General features: G+C 46.2%; 1 protein-coding gene across 1 annotated transcript; it reads left to right on the plus strand.

The window, feature by feature from the left end:
* Nucleotides 1-1787: 1787 nt before the first annotated feature.
* On the plus strand, nt 1788-16800 carry LOC121826273 (apolipoprotein L2-like). Its single transcript, XM_076555684.1, has 5 exons — nt 1788-1997; nt 5321-5404; nt 10261-10616; nt 11140-11186; nt 13622-16800. The coding sequence occupies exons 2-5, from the start codon at nt 5392-5394 to the stop codon at nt 14520-14522; spliced, it is 1317 nt and encodes a 438-aa protein (XP_076411799.1). The 5' UTR covers nt 1788-1997; nt 5321-5391; the 3' UTR covers nt 14523-16800.
* Nucleotides 16801-19641: the final 2841 nt, after the last annotated feature.

Raw genomic sequence — 19641 nt, forward strand, 5'->3', positions numbered from 1 at the left:
GACCACAGACATTCATCCAGCACTATGAGATGAGAAGGGTGTGAGGTCGCTCCTCTGAGTGGGTCTGTGGAGAAGGCAAGACTGAGGGTGGCAGCAGGTGAGTGGCTTGTCTGGGGCGTCCACGGGATCATCAGCTGCTCAGCAGGTGACTCCACTTGCCCTTCTCAGGCTGGGACATTGGCCCCGAGCTTGCCTCTGGCTGTGACTCAGATGTGCAGCTGGGATTCGGACACACTGCTAAGGACTGCAACGTCCCATCTAACTCAGCCAAAAGAAGGCTCTTCCTAAGTATGGAAATACCTAAAATAGAAAACCAAAAAAAAAAAGGACTTTTGCGAATTTTATTAAAATGATTTAGGAATTGGCCCAGGTCACAGTTCATCAGCCTGTGGCTGAACTTGCAACCAGGTTGGAATCTGGGTGTTTTCGTCTCCCTAAGAAGTCAGCACAAGAGACTGTGGGACACCTTACAGATGGCTTCAGACTGCCTGATACATGACTAGGGCACCTCAGAGGGAAAGTGGTTGTTCTGGGTGTCCTCAGGGTAATGGAAGAATTGAAGGATGTGAATGGAGAGAGAAGAGAGCCCAGAGTACACCCATCTTATTGTGAAGACCACCCTGGCGTTGTCCCTAAGGTCCCCACATGAACAGATGGTGGCAAATGTAGACTTGTGAGGCACAAGGAACCCAGAGACTGCACCATGACTCTCTCAGAGTGTGTGTCTATGGCAGGATCCACAGTGGAAACTGAGGCCCAGAAAAGAGTGTCCTGTTCCACATACCAGAAGGAACTAAGTTAGTGGGTGTCCAGCCTACACCCCTGGCCTTAGCCAGCCTCTCTGCAGTCTGTGTGTTGGGTGCGAAAGACTGCCAGCCTGGGGACCTAGTGAGCAAGGTGCACATCTGCCAACAGTGCCAAAGGCTGTGTATTTGAAATATCAAAGAACAGAGTACAGGGAGGGGCAACCTATGTGTCTATATGAGCAAAGAATATTCTGGAAACTTTGGAATTACTAAAAATCACTTTCCCCTCAAAGTCAGAATCAGCTGTGTGACATCGAGCACAGTACTTTCCCTTTTAGAGTCTTTTTTCATCAGATAATCCCAGAGTTAGGATTGGCTGCTCTGCTCATCCCTAGCAAGGCACTGTTCTCTTTGGTGGCTAGATGTCTGGCACATAAATAATTCCACAGAGACCATGGAAAAGTGGGTACCAGGAAGACTGAGCTTGTCTCTGATCCTGGAGATACTGAGAGGGGAAAAGCCAGGACCTTCATCCTGAATCCCAGAACTATCAAGGAGTTATACTTGAGGTATAGATGGTGAAAATATTTTTTTTGTTTGAACTAATTTAAACAACATCCCAACACAGCGCACGTAAACACAGGCACACACATAGTTTCCTGTCACACTTAGCTCTACATTTGTCCTACAAGTTTCAACCTTTGTCCCACAAGATTCAATCTTTGTCCCTCAAGTTTTCAAAAGGGTTTATTTCCTAACAATTTCTGTGTCTGGGTGCCAGAGCACCTTCTGGAGGTAGTGGACTCTGGTTGAGTGGTGGGATGGCTAATCTTTGTTGTCAACTTGACGACATCTGGATTAAATTAAAACCCAAATATGAGACACACCTGTGTCAGGATTTTTTGCTTACTATGAAATGAGAAAATCCACTTCTAAGCCGGATCTTTGAGGTGGGAAAACATGCAATTAACACACATCATTTCAGGAGGGAAGCCCTGACTCTAATCTAGGCCACGCCTCCTGCTGGAAGCCCATATGAGGACACAGAAGAAGGAAGTTTTTCATCTTTGACTTCTTGCTTTCACCTCGATAGCAGGTCCATTCCTTCCCTGGCATTAGAGCCTCCTTCTTCAGGATTCCAGCCTATACTGAAGAGCAGCTGAGACATCCAGCCTTGTGACTGAGCAGCTACTGGAGTCTTCAACCTTCTATTCATAGGCAGCCATTGTTGGACTAGCTGAACCACAGCCTGTGAGTCATTCTATAAATCCCCTTTCTGTATATATATAGAGAGATGTATTCTGTAAGTTCTGTTATTCTAGAGAATGCTGACTAATACAGGGGGTCACTTCTCTCCACTACTCACTTTCAGCTTAAACAAACTACTCTGAACTGCACCTCGAAGCCCTGCACGAAGTTTCCATGGATTCACTCTATTCTCTGCCCGCTGGACATGTGGGTGGCTGTGGCCCCACCTGGGAATATTACAGTCCTGAGTGGGTGTTGTTGGCTGTACTACAAAACTCCACAACCTTCCACAGCCCAACAGCTCCAGGGATATGTTCCCAGAACTGGATCAATGGCATCTTCCATATGTTTAAATTCTTTGGCCAGTAAATTAGTTTTAAGATAGATGCCTGTATTAATGTGATTTTTTAGCCTGTTAATGAAGAGATGACTCCATCTCTGTCCACTATTGTCTCAAGTTCCAGTTAGGATTATGGAACAGGAAGGATGCTGGTCCTGAGGAGCTGACCCTGGGTCTCACTTTGGGGGTTGGGGAGACTTAAGAACACCTGTCATATCTCAAACCCTGACTTTCTCTTGTGGTTTTTGAACTATTCTCTTTATATCTCCTTTTGATTTCATGTGAATATGGGAAGGCTTGGGGGGGGGTACAAACCTGGGATCCTAATACTTGGGTGGAGCAGACCTAATTTGGAGTTCACGGTTCTCCTAGTCTTCATAGTGAGTCTGAGGCCAGTCTGGACTAGGTGCATACGTTAAGGTTTGGGCAAGAATACCAAGTCAACAGTTACAAGGACAGAGTGCACTCCTGAGAGTGAGACACCATTATCTTCAGCTCTCACCATATCAACAGGTCGTTCACTCTCATCCTGCTCAGGTCCCAGGAGGAGCTGATGCCTCCGACCCACACTGCCAAAGGTGTTTTCATTCCTTCCTCAGCTTCAGGCAATCTCAGTGCAGACTGTGTGTCTCTTTATGAAGATACTGAGGACTGGTCAGAGGAAGGAATGAGCATCCTCACACAGTGCCTGTGTTAGATGTTAACACCCTTTCGTCCAGTCCTTCTACTTCTACAAACAGCATAAGGAAATAATCTCAAATGGGGGCACTAACAGGCAATGAGAACTCCTTTACATTACTGTTTACATAAGGATTAGGAACAGCACAAAGTCCAGGAGTCAGGCAGAAGAGCCGTTATCAAAGGCAGCACAAAGCAGGACCAGGGCCAGGTAGGATTTCAGATCCTGATAAGACAAGGAAATCACAGAAGCAAGGAGGGTGTGGTCCGTGGGAATCACAAAGGATTCCATGAACTTCCTAGGATGAGGACTTGGTACTTGGCACAAGGCAGTGCTGTGGAAACAGAAGTAGCATTTATAACATACACATACATACAATGATGCACACATGTAATATAAAGAGGAGGGAATGCAGTTGTGTTTTTAAGATAGTGGAGATCAGTTATCTGAAAGTGGGATGTCAATTAGCGTGTCCTGGGTCCAAGTCCTCACTAGTCAACACTGAAGACTCACACACATTAGCTAAGTATGTGCCTGTGGACTAATACAGAGGGTCACTTCTCCCCATTACTCACTTTCATGTTAAACAAGCTACTCTGACCTGTACCTCGCACCCCTGTACAAGGTTTCTATGGAGCTGGGAAGACTGCCTCATAGCTACATTGCACCTGGTGTACAAAAAGCCCTTTGTTCTGTGTCAATTGCTCTGGAATGCCATTTGGGCTGTGAGAAAAAGGGGGTCTGGTCTTCATTTGCACAAGAAATAAAGCTGTGCACCTAGCTGTCCCCTGGGTGCATAGCTCCAAAAGTTGTTTACCATAAGTCAAGAGACTGTTTGCTGTTATGGCCTAGGATGCTTGAGAATATTTCAGGTAAACACACTATGAGGAGTTCTTGGAAACTTACATAACATACAAGAAAATCATTGCCGGAACCAGCTCAATATATACAAAAGCTAAAATATCACCAAGACTCCTTAAGCCATGGCTTGACCTTCAGGAACATCCTTGAACTTTCCAAGTAGTAGGTTTTGTTGTAGTAACTGAATTCCATTATATTTTCCTGTGGCTTGCAGTGTTGTACCCATTTCAAGAAACCCCCAGAGACCACCAAGGAGCCGGTTTCTGAGGCAAGCACATAAGAGTTCTTTTATTGCAAGGTTCGAACAGGGGCCACCCCACAGCAAATGGAGGGAAATGCAGCAGCTGCAGCAGGGAGCCCAGGTGTAGAGAGGGTTCTTAAAGGGAAAAACCACAAGCCGGGAATTACATGCTTTGGCAACTTGGAATTGGGCAGAAGGGATATGGGGCAAGGTGAATTTTTGAAACTATTGTTCCAGACTTTGGGACAGAAACCACATTTAAAACCATTGGGTTAGACCTTTTGGTGGAAAACCACAACTTGTGGAGCAGGATTATCTGGGCTGCTCAATAGGATTATCTGTTGTTTTAAAAAAATGATAAATGGCACTGTTACCAGGTGAAAAGATCACGAGACACAACAAAACCCAGCATCAGAACTTTATTAGAAGGAAGGGTGGGGCAACAGAAGAGAGTAACCAGGCCTGGGGGAGACACATGGGCAGAGAGATAGTGGGGGGAGGAGAGAGCAGAGAAGAGAGGGGAGCAGTCTGTGTCTGGCTTTTTAAGGATTCCCCTGCACATGAGCAGGTGGGCTCACAGAGCTACACCACACATGGGCTGATTGTGTGACCACATTTGCACAATCAAGCAGGGCACTGATGACATAGGACAGAGGACCCCTTGCTTAGCTACTGAATTGCACATGTGTGGTCATCAAGTTGGAGTGGCAGAATCCTAACATTATCTAGATAGCTTCAAGGGCCATAACCCGCAGACAGAATGTCTACAGGAGCACACTGCCCTGTATCTGTTGGAGTTGTCATGGCACATTCCTGAGGTCCTTCCTGGAACTAAGGACAGCAGGTGGTCTAAGATGGTGGCCCTACCCTAAGATGGAGTCTGTATTGCCTTCACAGCCGCACGCTCCATCTCTCATTGTGTGCACAGTCTGTTGTTTCTCCACCTCTGTGTCCCCAGCTGACACCTTCTCCATTGTTCCCAACAAGACAAGATTCCTCTGTCTTGGCTGGAGAGAGGGCAGCAGGGCTGGAGCCACAGATTGAGTTCTTTAAATAGCAGTCACAGAGCCAGGGGAGCAGGCAAGCTTAGGGTCAAGTTCTTCTGGTCCTTTGCATTCACCATTGAGAGAACTGTTGGTCACCACATCCCTGGTCACAGCACCTGTCCCCATTCTGTCCCACAGGTTTTTTTTTTCTTCCTGTAGCCTGGACTCCTGGTGAGCTGTAAGAAAACCTGTCAGGATTCCCTGAGTGACACCAAGACCCAGCAGCTGCCATGGGCTCCCCAGGTAACCAGTCTTGTTCTCTGCTCCTGCTCATGGCCTAGGACTGCCAGAGCCTCCCTGCTGAGTGTCTGCTGAGGAGTCAAGGATACAGGAGGAGAACCCCAAGGAGGAACATAGGGAGTTTCCCAGTCCTGGTTCAGAGAAGTCCCTACTTCCTGTCTTGACGTGGGGTACATTCTCAGGAGTCACCTCCTGGAAAATGGAAGCCAGGAGGGGAGCAGGGAGGAATGAAAGGAACAGGAAGCAGGAACATCCAGCCACCTCATGGAGGCTTGCTCTCAGCTGATGCTGGGGAGCTGTCCCTGAGGAGGCAACCCATTCTGCTCCAGCTCAGGAACCCACCTGTTCTAACTGCCTCAGCAGGAAGTTACTGCACCCCAGTGCGACCTTGTCCACAGTCCATCTATGTTACCTGGAGACTCTCACCTCAATTACCTATACCACGAGGGCCTGTGTCCCCATGTGTACAGGCAGGCTCCAGCCTGCTGCATCCTCTCCCTGCACTCCATTAATTCCAAGTGACCCAGTTCCCATCCCAAAGCTGTGTTAGGGCACCTGCCCTTCACAGCCAGGACCAGAGCAGGTGTGCCTACCTCAGGCAAGGCCTGATTTTTTTTTCTTTTGTCATGTAAAAAAATCTGAATTTGAAACAGAAACCAGAAAACAAACAACAACAATAAAACAGGAACTAAAACCTCCACTCTGGAGTGACTCTGCCCAGGAACACCCTACACCAGCCCTGGATCCACACCAATCTCCAAGCCCCCTGTTCACTGGCTTCCTCCCCACCTCTGCTGCTTAGGCAGTCAGGTCATTTGCTCAGCACTTGGCCAACCCACACAGCACAGCAGTCGTGTTGACGAATGAGAGAGAAAAAACTGCAGAGACGTGACCTCGCTCAGCGCGGCTCTCATTAAGGAAATAGGCAACAGATAGTCAGGGAGAGGGACACGTGTTCGTCATGGGAATGTAAGTTCGTCTGGCCACTGTGGAAATCAGTATGGAGATTCCTCAAAAATATGAAAATAGAACTTCCGTAAGACCCAGTTACCCAGCTCAAGGGTGAACACCCAAGGGAACCTCCATCAGTGTGTTAGAGGGGTGCTGGTGCATCCTGGTTTATCAGCGTGATTCACAGTAACTAAGATATGGAATGAAGAATCGTGCACATCCACAGACCACATGCATGATGACAAAGTGGTATACTAACCATGGAATTTCATTCATCCTTGAAGATGAATGAAAGTATGTTGTCTTCAGGAAAATGGATGGAACTGTGGGTCAGTGTTTTGACCAAAATAAGTCAGACTTAGTGTTAGTTATTTTGGTGGCACTCTTACCCTGTGAGGAAATGTCGCGAAACACGACAGAATCCACTAACAAGAGTTTTATTAAGATAAGAGAGAGACAGGTGTGCTCAGGCCTGCGGAAAGACACATGCATAAAGAAGGAAGCCGGAATATGGCACCAGCTCATAAAGACTGGGTTGTGCATGCATACAGAGGCTCATGTATACACAGTCTCATGTGGCTACTCCACGCCTGCGCTGTGTGCTTTATGCAACCATGCAAAGCCACAGGATCCTGGTCACATGAGACATTTTGACCCAGAAATGGCTATTTTGACCCGGAACTGGTCAAAATAGGTCTGCTGGGCATGCCCAACCATGGGGGCGTGTTGTGAATCTATCACTTAGAAGACAAATATTGAGTGTTTTCTTTCAAATATGGAACCTAGATCTCTCTCTCTCTCTGTCTCTCTCTCTCTGTCTCTCTCTCTCTGTCTCTCTCTCTCTCTCCCTCTTTCTCTGTCTCTCTCTCTCTCTGTCTCTCTCTCTCTCACACACACACACACACACAGTATAAAAGAAAAGTGAGGACTATTTAGTCAAAGGCAGACTAGTAACAGGAGATGGTACAGAGTGAATATAGTCAATTTACATAAGCTTGAATGAGTATGGCTTTTTGAAACCCATCATTTTAACAATAAATAGAGTTAATAAAAAAGAAAAAAACATTCAATAGAATAAGGGAGGGAGGAAAGTTTAGAGGCAGGGAGCTCAGAGAACCCAGCAGGCCCTGGTATTCTTGAGGAAGGCTAGGAAGCATGTGGATTCCTCAGGGTAAATATTCCCTTTTACTAAATGAGGCAGCCTGAAAACCTTGACAGGTGCTGGGGTATCAGCCCCTGACACATGAAGAAACCACAGGTCAGCGTGGAGGGTCCCACCTACCAGCGACCCCCATATGCTGCCGATCTTAGCATTTCTATCACAACAGGAATACTCTTCACTGACAGTTGATTTTTAGTAGTGTGACATTTGAAATGTCATTTTCAAATGTAAGAGGCACACCCACCAGGCATGCTACAAATAACTCGTCTTCACTCCCTTCTCTTTAATATAATAACCTCCACATCCCTGAGAACATACATTGTTGGTAAGTCACTTGGGCTGGAACCTGACCTCAAGGGACCTGAGAATATTTGCAGCCATTACACTGTTGGTCTCATTTCATGGAAAGCGCCCCTGTTCTGCTGCCATCGTGAATAAATGCCTGGACTGCTGGGACTGCCCCTGGATGCCTCCTCCTTTCTTCTTCTTCCTTTTGCATCTCTCCCTCCTCCTCTCTCTCTGTCCTCCCTCTCTCTCTCTTCTCTTTCCCTCAAAGGAAGTCTTGCTATGTCACTCAAGCTGTCCTCAAACTCACAATCCCCCTGCCTCATCTTCGATGTGCTGGGATTATGGGTCTACACCATCACTTCAGAATTGCATTTCTCACAGATTAGAAATGCTAATTAATTGAATATTTCAGAAGAGGTAGTAGTGATAGTGAGAAATGAATTTTGAACATTCTTTTTTCTAATGATTTATTTTCATTTTATGTGAACTTGGATTTTTCCTGAATGTATATCTATATGAGAGGGCTGGATATCATAATGCTATAGTTACAGACAGTTATGAGACACCTATGAGTGATGGGAATTGAACCTGGGTCCTCTGGAAGAACAGCCAGGGCCCTTAACTACTAAACCATCTCTCCAGCCCTCTTTTGATCATTCTTAGCTGAATGACAAATGTTTGAACTAATAACATACTAATTTTCCATGAAATATCATACTGTGTTACATATATACTTACAATTACAATGAGACAATTAAAAATGAAAATCCAAGGTCACTTAAAAGTATTGTGAAGGATTTAGATTCTGAATGAGTTGAGTGTTTGCATGTATATGTGTGTGCGTATGGACGTGCATAGAATAATCCATGAATACTCACTCTTCCTCTGCTGTTTCCTCTGGTGTTGTCAATTCCATTTCCTTTTTATGTTTTTTGTTTTTCAAGACAGGGTCTGACATTGTCGCTCTAGCTGTCGTGGAACTCACTATGTAGACCAGCAGGACGTGGAACTCACATACATCCACTTGCCTCAGTCTCCCCATGCATGCGCCACTGTGCCTGGCTGCATTTCCTTTTCAAGGTTCTTCTATTGGCTCTGTGGACCATTCGTTCATTTATTCATGATGAGTCAGTTTCTAAACTGGTATTACTCACCTTTGTCATTGTTGTAACTAATGACAACATTATTTTCCTTATAGTATTGCACATTTATTATAATTTTGCATATTTTGGTCCATCCTGGAAGGGAAGCAGGAGGAGAGCTCACATCATGGCACACAAAAAGCTGTAACATGAAAGGTCCAAGACAAGATGACCCTCAACCCAAAGACTCATTCCAACTGCCCTCCTGACATCAAGCAGGCCCCCCTTCCCATGGTGCCTCAGCTCAGTCTTTGAACCACTCATTAGCTCAGAGCAATTCTGCTCTACTATAACTGGAAGTCCCCTCACAACTGCCCAGATAAGATCTACTGATTTCCAAGATATTCATTAGTCCAGTGGATTGAAACTGGGGATTAATAACTAACCATTCTGGTGTCAATAGTCACGTTTGAGGCTGGAGTGGATCAGTGGTTAAGAGCACTTGCTGCTCTTGTAGAGGACCTGGGTTCAGTTCCCAACACCCACATCAGGTTCAGAGCAGTCTGTAACTGCCACTCCAGGGGACCAAGGCCCACCTTGGGCAACACACACACACACACACACACACACACACACACACACACACACACACACACACGGTGCAAAGACATACATACAAGCAGGCAAAGATTCCTATACATAAAATAAAAACCAAGGGGAAAAGTCACATTCAAGGTCCATGCCACAGGCACATAGGAGATGGAAGTCATCAATGGAATCTCCTCACTCTTCCTGGGTATTAGGAGCTCATTTCCTACTTGGTCTGAGCTAAAAATGATATGATATGTGTCTCTGCAAAGCACCATAACACAGCTCTCGTACATTGGTCTTCTCAGGATGCCATCGCAAAGCAACACTGGGTAGGTGATTTAAAAAGAAAAGACCTCTTCTCTCACTCTGCTGGAATCAAACATCCACAGTCAAAGTGTGGCAGGTTAGCACTGCTGAGCTCTGTCTTCCTGGTGGGCAGAGAAGTCTGTACCCTGTGCTAGCCCATGGGCTCCCTCATGTGTCTGGAGAGAAGAAGAGAGGCAGGAAAAGAGAGAAAGGAGGGGGGAGATAGAGAAGTGGGGAAAGGGTGGGAGGGAGTTTCTTCTGGCTGCTATAAGGACCCTAATGCTATGGGTTAAGAACCTCACTCACAACCTCACTTTTACAAATGAGTTAAGGGACACAACTCAGCTCCTTCCACTAGTGACATCAAAATTTACCTCAAGGGACAGATGCTCAGAACCACATTTACAAAGCTAGTTCCCGAAGCCATTCAAGCGCCAATGCACAGTCCTCTAACCATATTCCTTTTCCTTCCCATCTAGAGAGAAGAGGCTTCATTGAGTCTGTGGTTGAGTACCTCTGGGACACAAGGAGCAAGGAGGACCTGAAGCTCCAGCTGAATGAAGTGGTAGAGCGGCAACAGCTTGTGGAAGGAGCTGCTTTGTCCAGTTTCAATCTAATTAATTTGATGTTGGCTGCCGGCTTGCTGTGTATTGCTTATATTATATTTAGGTATGTTCCTTGTATCCCAGATGTCTCCAAGACCTTTATCATGAAGGGGTGTTGGATTTCGTCAAAGGCTTTTTCAGCATCTAATGAGATTATCGTGTGGGTGTTTTTCTTTCATTTTCTTTATATGGTAGATCACATTGACAGACTTATATGTGGAGCCATCCCTGCATCACTGGGATGAAGCGTGGTTGATCATGGTGGATGATTTTTTTTTTAAGATTTATTTATTTATTATGTATACAGTGTTCTGTCTGCACATATCCCTGCAGGCGAGAAGAGGGCACCATCTCATTACAGAGGGTTGTGAGGCACCATGTGGTTGCTGGAAATTGAACTCAGGACCTCTGGAAGAACAGCCAGCGCTCTTAACCGCTGAGCCATCTCTCCAGCCCATGATTTTGTTTTGATATGTTCTTGGATTCAGTTTGTCAGTATTTTATTGAGTGTTTTCACATCAATGTTCATGTGGGAGATTGGTCTATAATTCTCTTTCTTTGTTGCATTTTTGTGTGGTTTGGGTGTCAGGTTAACTGTAGCTTGATTTTAAAAACTGCACCTGGATTTCTTTGTGGCCCCTGCAAGACGAACTCAGATCTACTTTGCATTGCAAACATTTTACCAGCTTAGTCACATCCTCAGGCTGCATCTAGGGCTTTATGGGAGAATTTTCTGTTGTCCTCAGGAAACAGGTCAGCATAAAGTACGTGGTCAGCATGAAATACGTGCCCAGCACATTGTAGGTGTTCATTGAAAGCTGATTTTTTACAAAAGATTTTATTTTAATTTCTATGTGCCCTTGTGTGTGTGTGTGTGTGTGTGTGTGTGTGTGTGTGTGTGTGTGTGTGTGTGTGTGTGTGTGTTGAAGTTTTTTGGTTTTTTTTGTTTATTACAGAGCTTAGGTCCAAACCCATAGCCTTGTGGTTGATAGGCAAGTGTTCTACAACTGAGTTAAATCTCCAACCCCTACATGAGATAATTTTACTGGTATCACTAATGGTGTGGACTGACTGGTGTCTTTAAACTCATTTGGAAAAGCCCTAAGCCCAGGTGACTGTATTTAGACAATGAGCCTTTAAGGGACCACATCATTGAAATTAAGTGAGGCATGAGTGAGTTCCCTATCCAAGTGTTAGCAATGAAGGCCAAAGAGGACATCAGACACCGTTCAGCTTAGAGCCACTAAGTGTGGGTTGTGGGAACCAAACTCACTTTTCCTGGAAGAGAAGTACATGATCTGAATGAAGGAGCCATCTCTCCAGGCCCTTTAAGAACAATTACCTTTATCTACCTGAAAATCATCAATTTGTTTAGACTGGATGACCAGAGAACACCAAGGATCCTCATGACTCTGCATCCCCAAATAGAGTTTGCAGGCCATGTCCAGTAGCTGGCTTTCTATGTGGACTCTGGAAGACTGAACTCAGAGCCAATGTTTGCATGGCAAACACTCTACCAACTTAGCCACATCCACAGTCCTCTTCAAGGGCCTCAGGGGGATTCTACTGTTGTCCTCACGACATGGTGCAGTCATGTGACAGTTCACATGGAGTGTCACACACCAAGAAAGCTCCCAGGGGAAGGAACAATTATTCTGATATAAGTTAACAGTCAGGAAGATGTTGTTCAGGACAGTTGCTCTAAGGAAAGAGACAGAACAGTTCTGGATATACATTCAGCTGGGGACTCTAGAGGACAAGCGGAGTGAGGGGCAGTAGACAGCAGAGAGTAGGGGCACTGGGCAGCTGACCTCAGGTATCCTCCTGAGGGGAGTCAAGGCCTAAGACCGCGGAAGTTAGACACAGGAACCTGATTGAGTACCAAGTATCAGAGGTAGGGCAGTCTCACAACCTGACAGGATTCTTGACAAGCCTGGGCAGGGCACACCCACCATACACAGGAAAGGCATGGAAAGCCAAGACAGATCCACACTCTGGATGTTGTTTAGAAATAAGTAATATTTACTCAAGGGAAAATTTTGTCAACATATAAGCCTCTGTGTCCAGAAGTTTGTTGGGCCTTAATCATATACACAGCCCCAGAGGGACCCGGGGTCTGCCTCCCTCCTGGAGTCCATGCCTTTAGTGTCTAGTTCCCCTGCAGGTCAGAAATGACAGCAAAAATCCCACCACACATCACCTTTCTCAGGCTGGGAATTCAGTCTGGGGACTGCTAGGGAACCTACGTGTTCTGAACTCAGTTTTACCTGCTACTGAAACACTTGTAGAGGCACAGTGAGATTTCTTGGGGACAGGACACATATCAATGCGGAATCCGCTCAAGTTTCTTTTACTTCTACTCACAGCCAGAAAAGGACTTTCTGTGCTGTGTTTTGAGTGGATGGATCTCACCTGTGAGCTGCCCCACCAGATCACACATGTACACAGCACTGCAGTGAAAAAAGAATTCCCATATAGGGTTTCCCTCTTAGGAATATACACTTTGGAGACTCTCAAAATCCAAGTACTCCAGCAAACATGGAAATCTCTGACCAGCAGGACATAGGCCATATCTCAGCAAGTAAGGTCATAGAAGATTTTTTTGGGGGTGGGGGGACAGTGAACTAAACAGGGAATAGTAACTTTTCCTAAAACAAAGAATTATTTTTTTCCTCTAAATCCTCTTTTATGTGTTTGTTTAGAGTTCCTACAGAAAAGTATTTTAGTAGTGATAACATTGACCTGGAAGGGAAGCCATCTTTATTAAATATCTAGCAATACAGAGGTGTGTTAAGGGACTAGAGATGTCTCAGTGGTTAAGAACTCTGGCTGCTCACCAGAGGAACCAGGTTCGATTCCCAGCACCATCATGATGGCTCACAACAGACTCTAAAGCCAGTCCTAGGGATATGATGCCTTCCTCTACCCTCCACTGGCACCAGGCATGCACATGGTAAACACACACACACACACACACACACACACACACACACACACACACACACACACACACATACTCAAGCACGTGTGCGCACATGCAAAACACTCATACTACATAAAATAAATTAAAAAGACACATGAATGGGTTTAACTCATTGTCTTTTTAACAATTCAAGACATTGTGGTGTGTCAATTCTCATAGGTATAAGGAAGATCCAATACAACTGTAACACTCTCCGCCATTTCATGAGAGCAGATGCTCTGTGGTTTCCACAGGACAGATCTAAACTACAAGCTGTCTTTCTCACTCAGTTGTCCTCTCCTGTTACAGGAAAAAGAAAGATGACTGGTGTGAAGCTCTTAGTAAGAACATAGTGGCTACTGATGTAGGTGATGACAACAAGGTCCAAAATGACCTGCAGGAGAAGAAAAGGTTTTTGGAAGTTTATCCTCAGGTGAAACTGGAGCTTGAGCAGCAGATCGGGAAGCTGCGCGCCCTTGCAGACAAGATTGACAAGGTGCACAGGGACTGCACCATCACACAAGTGGTGGCCAAATCTACCGGTGCTGTGTCCGGAGTCCTGACCATCCTTGGTCTCGCTCTGGCACCTGTGACAGCAGGAGTCAGTCTGGGACTTTCAGCCACAGGCTTGGGGCTGGGGGCGGCAGCAGCAGTGACTACTGTTTCTACAAGCCTTGTGGAAAAGGTCATCACGGCGAAAGAGGAAGCTAAAGCCAGCCAGCTGGTGCCAACCAGCAAGAACCAAGAGGAGGTCATTAAAGAAGTTGTGGAGGAGAGTACACCTAAGATTGTTTCTGTATATAAGAATTGCTTCCAGAACCTGGAAGACATCAAGAAGAACATTGATGCCATCAAGCTGGCCAAAGCTAACTCTCACCTAAAAACTAATGCCAAGCATCTCATGACCACAGGGAGGGTGTCAGCCCAAAACACTAAAAAGGTAGAGAAAGCCTTTGGAGGCACAGCTCTGGCAATGTCCAAAGAAGCCCGGATCATGGGTGCAGCCACCACAGGTCTCTCCATCCTGATGGATGTGGTCAGCCTTGTGCAAGACTCAAAGCATTTGTACGAGGGTGCGAAGACAGAGTCCGCTGCAGAGCTAAGGCAGAAGGCTCAGGACCTGGAGCAGATGTTGCAGGAGCTCATCCGGGTCCATGACAGCCTGACAAAGTGACCTCTTCTTCAGTGCAGCTCAGAGGACTGGGGATGGGGGATGCTCTAGACACCTGATAGCCCCTGTCTGTATCCCCTCTACAGCAACGTCACCATGGTGGAAGTGCCTGCTAGAGGGGGAGGCCACGTTAAGAGAAAGGAAGTCAGAACACAGATGGGACAGGATTGGGACCTCCCAATAGACTTCACTTCTTAGATCCAACAACCTCCCAACATCCTACATGAGGACCAAGCTCCCAAGCTGTGGTGCACATCTAAGGTCTGACTTAGCCTCAGCATGGCTGCTCCTCAGTCATGCCCACCACACTGCTCCTAGCTGGGGCTCACCATCCTCACTGTCCTCGGAGCTGCCAACTTTCATACTGCTTTCTGATTGGTTGCATAGAGGCCTTATTCTCCTTCCTAGATCTGCCTAATTCTTTGTTTTTCCAAGTATTTCCAAGTCCTGCAATCAGACTCTGGAAGGAACACCATTTATTTGTTCATGATTTTGGTCATCTGGAGTGATGGGTGTGTTGGTGAAATGCTCATAGAATAGAAAGGGAAGGATACTGGGAATGTCATCTGCACGGTCATCACAGCTTCTTGGTCCTAGTGCCAGCCATGTGTCCTACAAGGAAGGAGAGGTGACAGGGTATGGTTGGTCAGTTCTGCTCTCTGCTACCAGATTCGGGGGAAATCACAAGGTTTAATTCCTATTGACATTTAAAATCTGCTGTGATACTCATTCAGGGCTACACTTGGTCCGTAGTATTTGAGGAGAAGACTAGTGAACACTGACTGGTCATGCTTGTGTAATTTCTGCAAATGATATCCTGTGTTTTCTAGATTGTTGACTATAAAGTTGACCATTTCCTCCTGATTTTTATCATCTCCTCTTTTAAAACCTGTTTTTTCTTATGGATTATTAAAAAATATTTGAAATTTAGACAAGAAGCATTTCCTCCTCTTTGCTGCCCTCCCCTTCTGGCCTCAGATGCTCCCCTGAGGCTGCAACACCGAGTGGTGTCCCCTCCTCCCTTGCAGCTCAAGCGCCTTCCACCCAAGTTCTCACCAATGGAGACTGACGGATGACCTGTGCATAGTCTAGGTCTTGTCCTCTAGAGGAACTTTCTTGTGTTCCACAGCGCCTTCTGTCCTTCCTGGACTGGAATGTCTGCCTAAGGGAAAGCTGGATGTGGACAGAATCATCTCCCTGGGGTGCAGAGCAGGGACAGAACAGAGTCCTGGACAAACTTAGGAAAGAAAGGGACATGCATCCTGAGCTGCCTAGCAACTTGCTCCTAGTGTCCAAGTTGAGTCCTCTCTACTGTTGAGCCCATGTGCTATGTTAGTGAACTCTGTGCCAGCTGCTCAGCATCTGTCCCTTAACTCACTCAAGAGCCATCACCAGAGCTCACCACACCCTTGACCTTGAACCCTGTACTCTTTCCTGACATGTCAGTCTGGCCCTTTGGGACATCATTTATTGAAGAGTCTGTCCCTTTGTCCTTGCACTCCTCCAGGCTCTCAGGCCTCTGGAAACCACTGCATCACAGCCCTTTGAATCAATGACCACTAGGTGTCCAGTGCCCAGTGTCCAGATAGATCCCTGCAGCCTTCCAGTCCAGGGCCACCTCACCTCCACAGTTCTGCCCACCTAGGAACAGACCTTCCTTTACGAAGGAGACAAACAAGCCATGGTGGGTGTGGGGGAGAATGGAAACGACCTGTTGTCACTTCTCATAGATACAGTGTTACTTTATGGGTGGTGAAGTTATCCTAGTAGGCAGCAGAATATTTTCAAAAGAGATAGACATATAAAAAGAAATTAAAATGAATTCATGTGATGTAATAATGTGTCTCAGGTTTTGAAATTGCTATCAAAAAAGAAAAGACTGTAGAAGGAGACCAGAAAATGCTCAGAGTTAAGTAGACGACACTGAAAATGACATGACAGATGGACAGAGTGAAGGAAAGACAGTGCAGAGGAGAAGCTGTGACCAGGTCTGTCCCTGCCAAACACAAGTGACAGACAACAGGACTCTGTCTGCAGCTGCTGCCCCTGCAGGGATACTGCATTCAGATCAGACACTCTGAGGGTGTCCTGGGATATGGGGAAGACTAGGAGAGTTTTCATATTGAGCTGGGAATCCTCAACCACAGAAAGGGAAGAATTAATGGTGCCCACACCATTGCAGATGGATGTCAATGGCATGTGCTTAGTCAAAACAGAGCCATTTGTAATGGGTTATAACATCTGTGATTTCTATTATGAAAATAAACTATGAAATGACAAATGATGGATGAAGTAGAGGGTTGGGCAGTTGCCTTATGAATAGGGAAAGTTCAGGATCCTGAGGGCTTTACACCAGGATGTTGCTTTTCGGTGATAGAAAATTCTTGACTTTGATGTTCACAATGATTCTATGAACCCATGTCTGTGATGAATAATCAAGGACGACTGTGAACACATGGAAATGACACAGTCAGATCAGTGGAGTTGCAGTGTGTGCTGAGGTCAACCTCATTGGGCAGGCATGGCAAAGCAAAGCAGTTCACCACATGGCAGCCAGGAAGAGACAAGGAGTGACAGGAAGGAGACACAGCCAAGATGAAGCAGTCTGTGACATGCTCAGAGTGACCCACTGTCTCTAAAAATACCCCACTTCCTAATAGACCTTTCAGAATTTTACTATTCACTAAGTTATCCACTCAAGTCCAAGCCTTCCCCAAGCAATCTCTGAAAATTCAGACACAAGCAGAGGCAAGCTCTATTAACATGCATATTGTCCTGCAGTTCAGCCAAGTGGACAGTCATGATGACCATTCACACCTCGCCTTCTGCCCTGATAGTTCTCCATAACGAGTTCAGTGCTCTGCAAGGAAAAAATGTAGGGGAATTTTGAAGAACACTGACAAGATTCAGGATGGATTCATAGAGTTGATTTTCTGCTCTCTGCTGATCAGAGTGTGATGGTGGCCTTGTTCCATTGCTATCCATATGACATAAAAGAAAGAATAAATACAGAATGAAGGGAAGTGGCTGTGGGCACCGCTTACCCACAGAGTATCATGTACAGTGTGGGCGATGATGCCATGCCAAAGAAAGACCTCAAGTGAAATTACAGTTATGAGATCCTTAAGAAACTGATCCAAATATCAATAACCTGGTTGGGTCAGAGCAAGAGCAAGTGTTCACAGTCAGGGTCTCCTCCCAATGAAACCATGAACACTAACATGGGAGTCCACACTCATGTACCATATTCCCTTCATCTGTATTAGCTATTACCTTGCTTCATACAGGTCCCCAGAAGCCAGAACCTTGTTCCTTATCTCTCCCATGTGCCCATTCAATCACTTCTCATGGCCACAACTTCAAATGATCAACTTTTCCTTGGATCCTAATAGGACTGGAGGCCACTGTCTTGGCTGGGATGCCCACAGCTGGCTGGACCACTTCTATCATCTGCTAGATTTGTGACTTTGCCAAGTTAGTTACCACATCCCAACTTAGTGTCATTGCCATTGAAATTAGTGTAAGCAGAACAGGATCATGCACATGGAGTGCTCAGAATATGGTCAGCACACAATAGGTGCTCCTCAAAGTTAGCTTTGAAAGTCTAATGTGAAGAAACCAGAATCAAAAATCTTGTAGCAGAAAAGACTGAAGAACCATTAGGGGACAATTCAGAAAAGTGTGGACATGGTCAACATGTCCCCAGGTTCTGTCTCAGTCACTTTCCTGCCATCTGAGGACATGGAACAACAACAGGGTCCTTGTGTGAGCTGAGGAGGCAGAAAGCCCACAGTGCAGGTGCAGAGCTGGGGTGACCCTGACTGTCCTCACTGAGATCTGGAGCCCCAGTGTGCTCAGTAGGAATGGGAATTCAGTCTGAAAGGACGTGGTGATGACAGCCTGGGGTGAGCAACAGGTCAGGGATGGAAACCCAAGTGCCAGCACCCTTCCCAAAGCCCAGAGACCAGGGCCAGGGTCACAGCCACAGATCAGGACACACTGTGAGTGACCTAGAGAGGAGGTGTGGGTAGAGGGTGAGGACAGCAGGGCTGGAAGGAGAGGGAAAAATTGATGGCACAGAGAAGAGGCCTAGCACAGGACAAGGGACATTATCAGCCCTGCTAAGATCTCATACTCCATGTGTGTGCAGGGCTGAGCTTAGATGTGCTCTCCACACAGTGTCTTCGCTGCAGAGTTCTCAGGTGGCTGCTCGATCTACGCTGAGCTCCCTGAAATTCAGGAAGATTGAGACAGCTTCCAAAGTCAGTGTGGTCTGAAGACAATTTGCACAACCTAAGAATCTCAGGGGACTCCAGGTTCTGACCCCAGAAGAAAATACATCCCCTACTGCACTGTCCAAATTCAGCAAACTTCTGGCCCAGCATTTCCTACAGCTGGGTCTAAAATACTCTTGAATCTTTAGGTGTGGACTTAATTTGTTCCACGTGATGCTCATGGTTCACCTCTTCTGTCATTGGAGGAAGCAGCTGTGGTACCTGATGCTCTGAAGGAGCATGTAGCACACGTGGTTGTGGATGCCAATGACAGTCTTCAAAAAGAACAGGACAGGAAGAGGTTTTTAGAAGCTTTTCCTGGGTTGAAAGGAAGCTTGAGGCGATAATCAGGAAAACTCCTAGCCCTGGCTGACCACATAAAACAGATTCACTGGGGCTGTGCCAGCTCCAACATGGTGGCCAGTCCACAGACACTGCCTCTGAAATACTATACATGGCTGGAATAATTCTGGGACCCTTCACATCACGTCCACTTCTCTTAGGAGTGGGGCTGAGGCTGGAAGTAGCAGCTACTGTAACTGGTGATGCCACTTCCTGTGGATAAAGCAAGCCAGTTGTCAGATGATGCTGAAGGCAGAATCCTGGAAGGATCTTCACTGGAGGATTCATCGCCCAACGTGCCTGTCAGGTGTGGAATGCCTTTGAAGGTACTGCTTGGTCAGTGAAGAGAGGAGCCCGAGTCAGAGGAGCAGCATCTGGGAATTCCTTCCTTGCATTGGATGTGTATAGTCTCGTAGCAGACTCCATTTATCTACACAAGGGGGCAAAGGTCAAGGCTGCCCAAACCAACAAGACAGGTGACTGGGCAGCTTGAGAAGTCTGTAGAG

Source organism: Peromyscus maniculatus, chromosome 20 (genome assembly GCF_049852395.1).
Source record: "Peromyscus maniculatus bairdii isolate BWxNUB_F1_BW_parent chromosome 20, HU_Pman_BW_mat_3.1, whole genome shotgun sequence".
Classification (NCBI taxonomy): domain Eukaryota; kingdom Metazoa; phylum Chordata; class Mammalia; order Rodentia; family Cricetidae; genus Peromyscus; species Peromyscus maniculatus.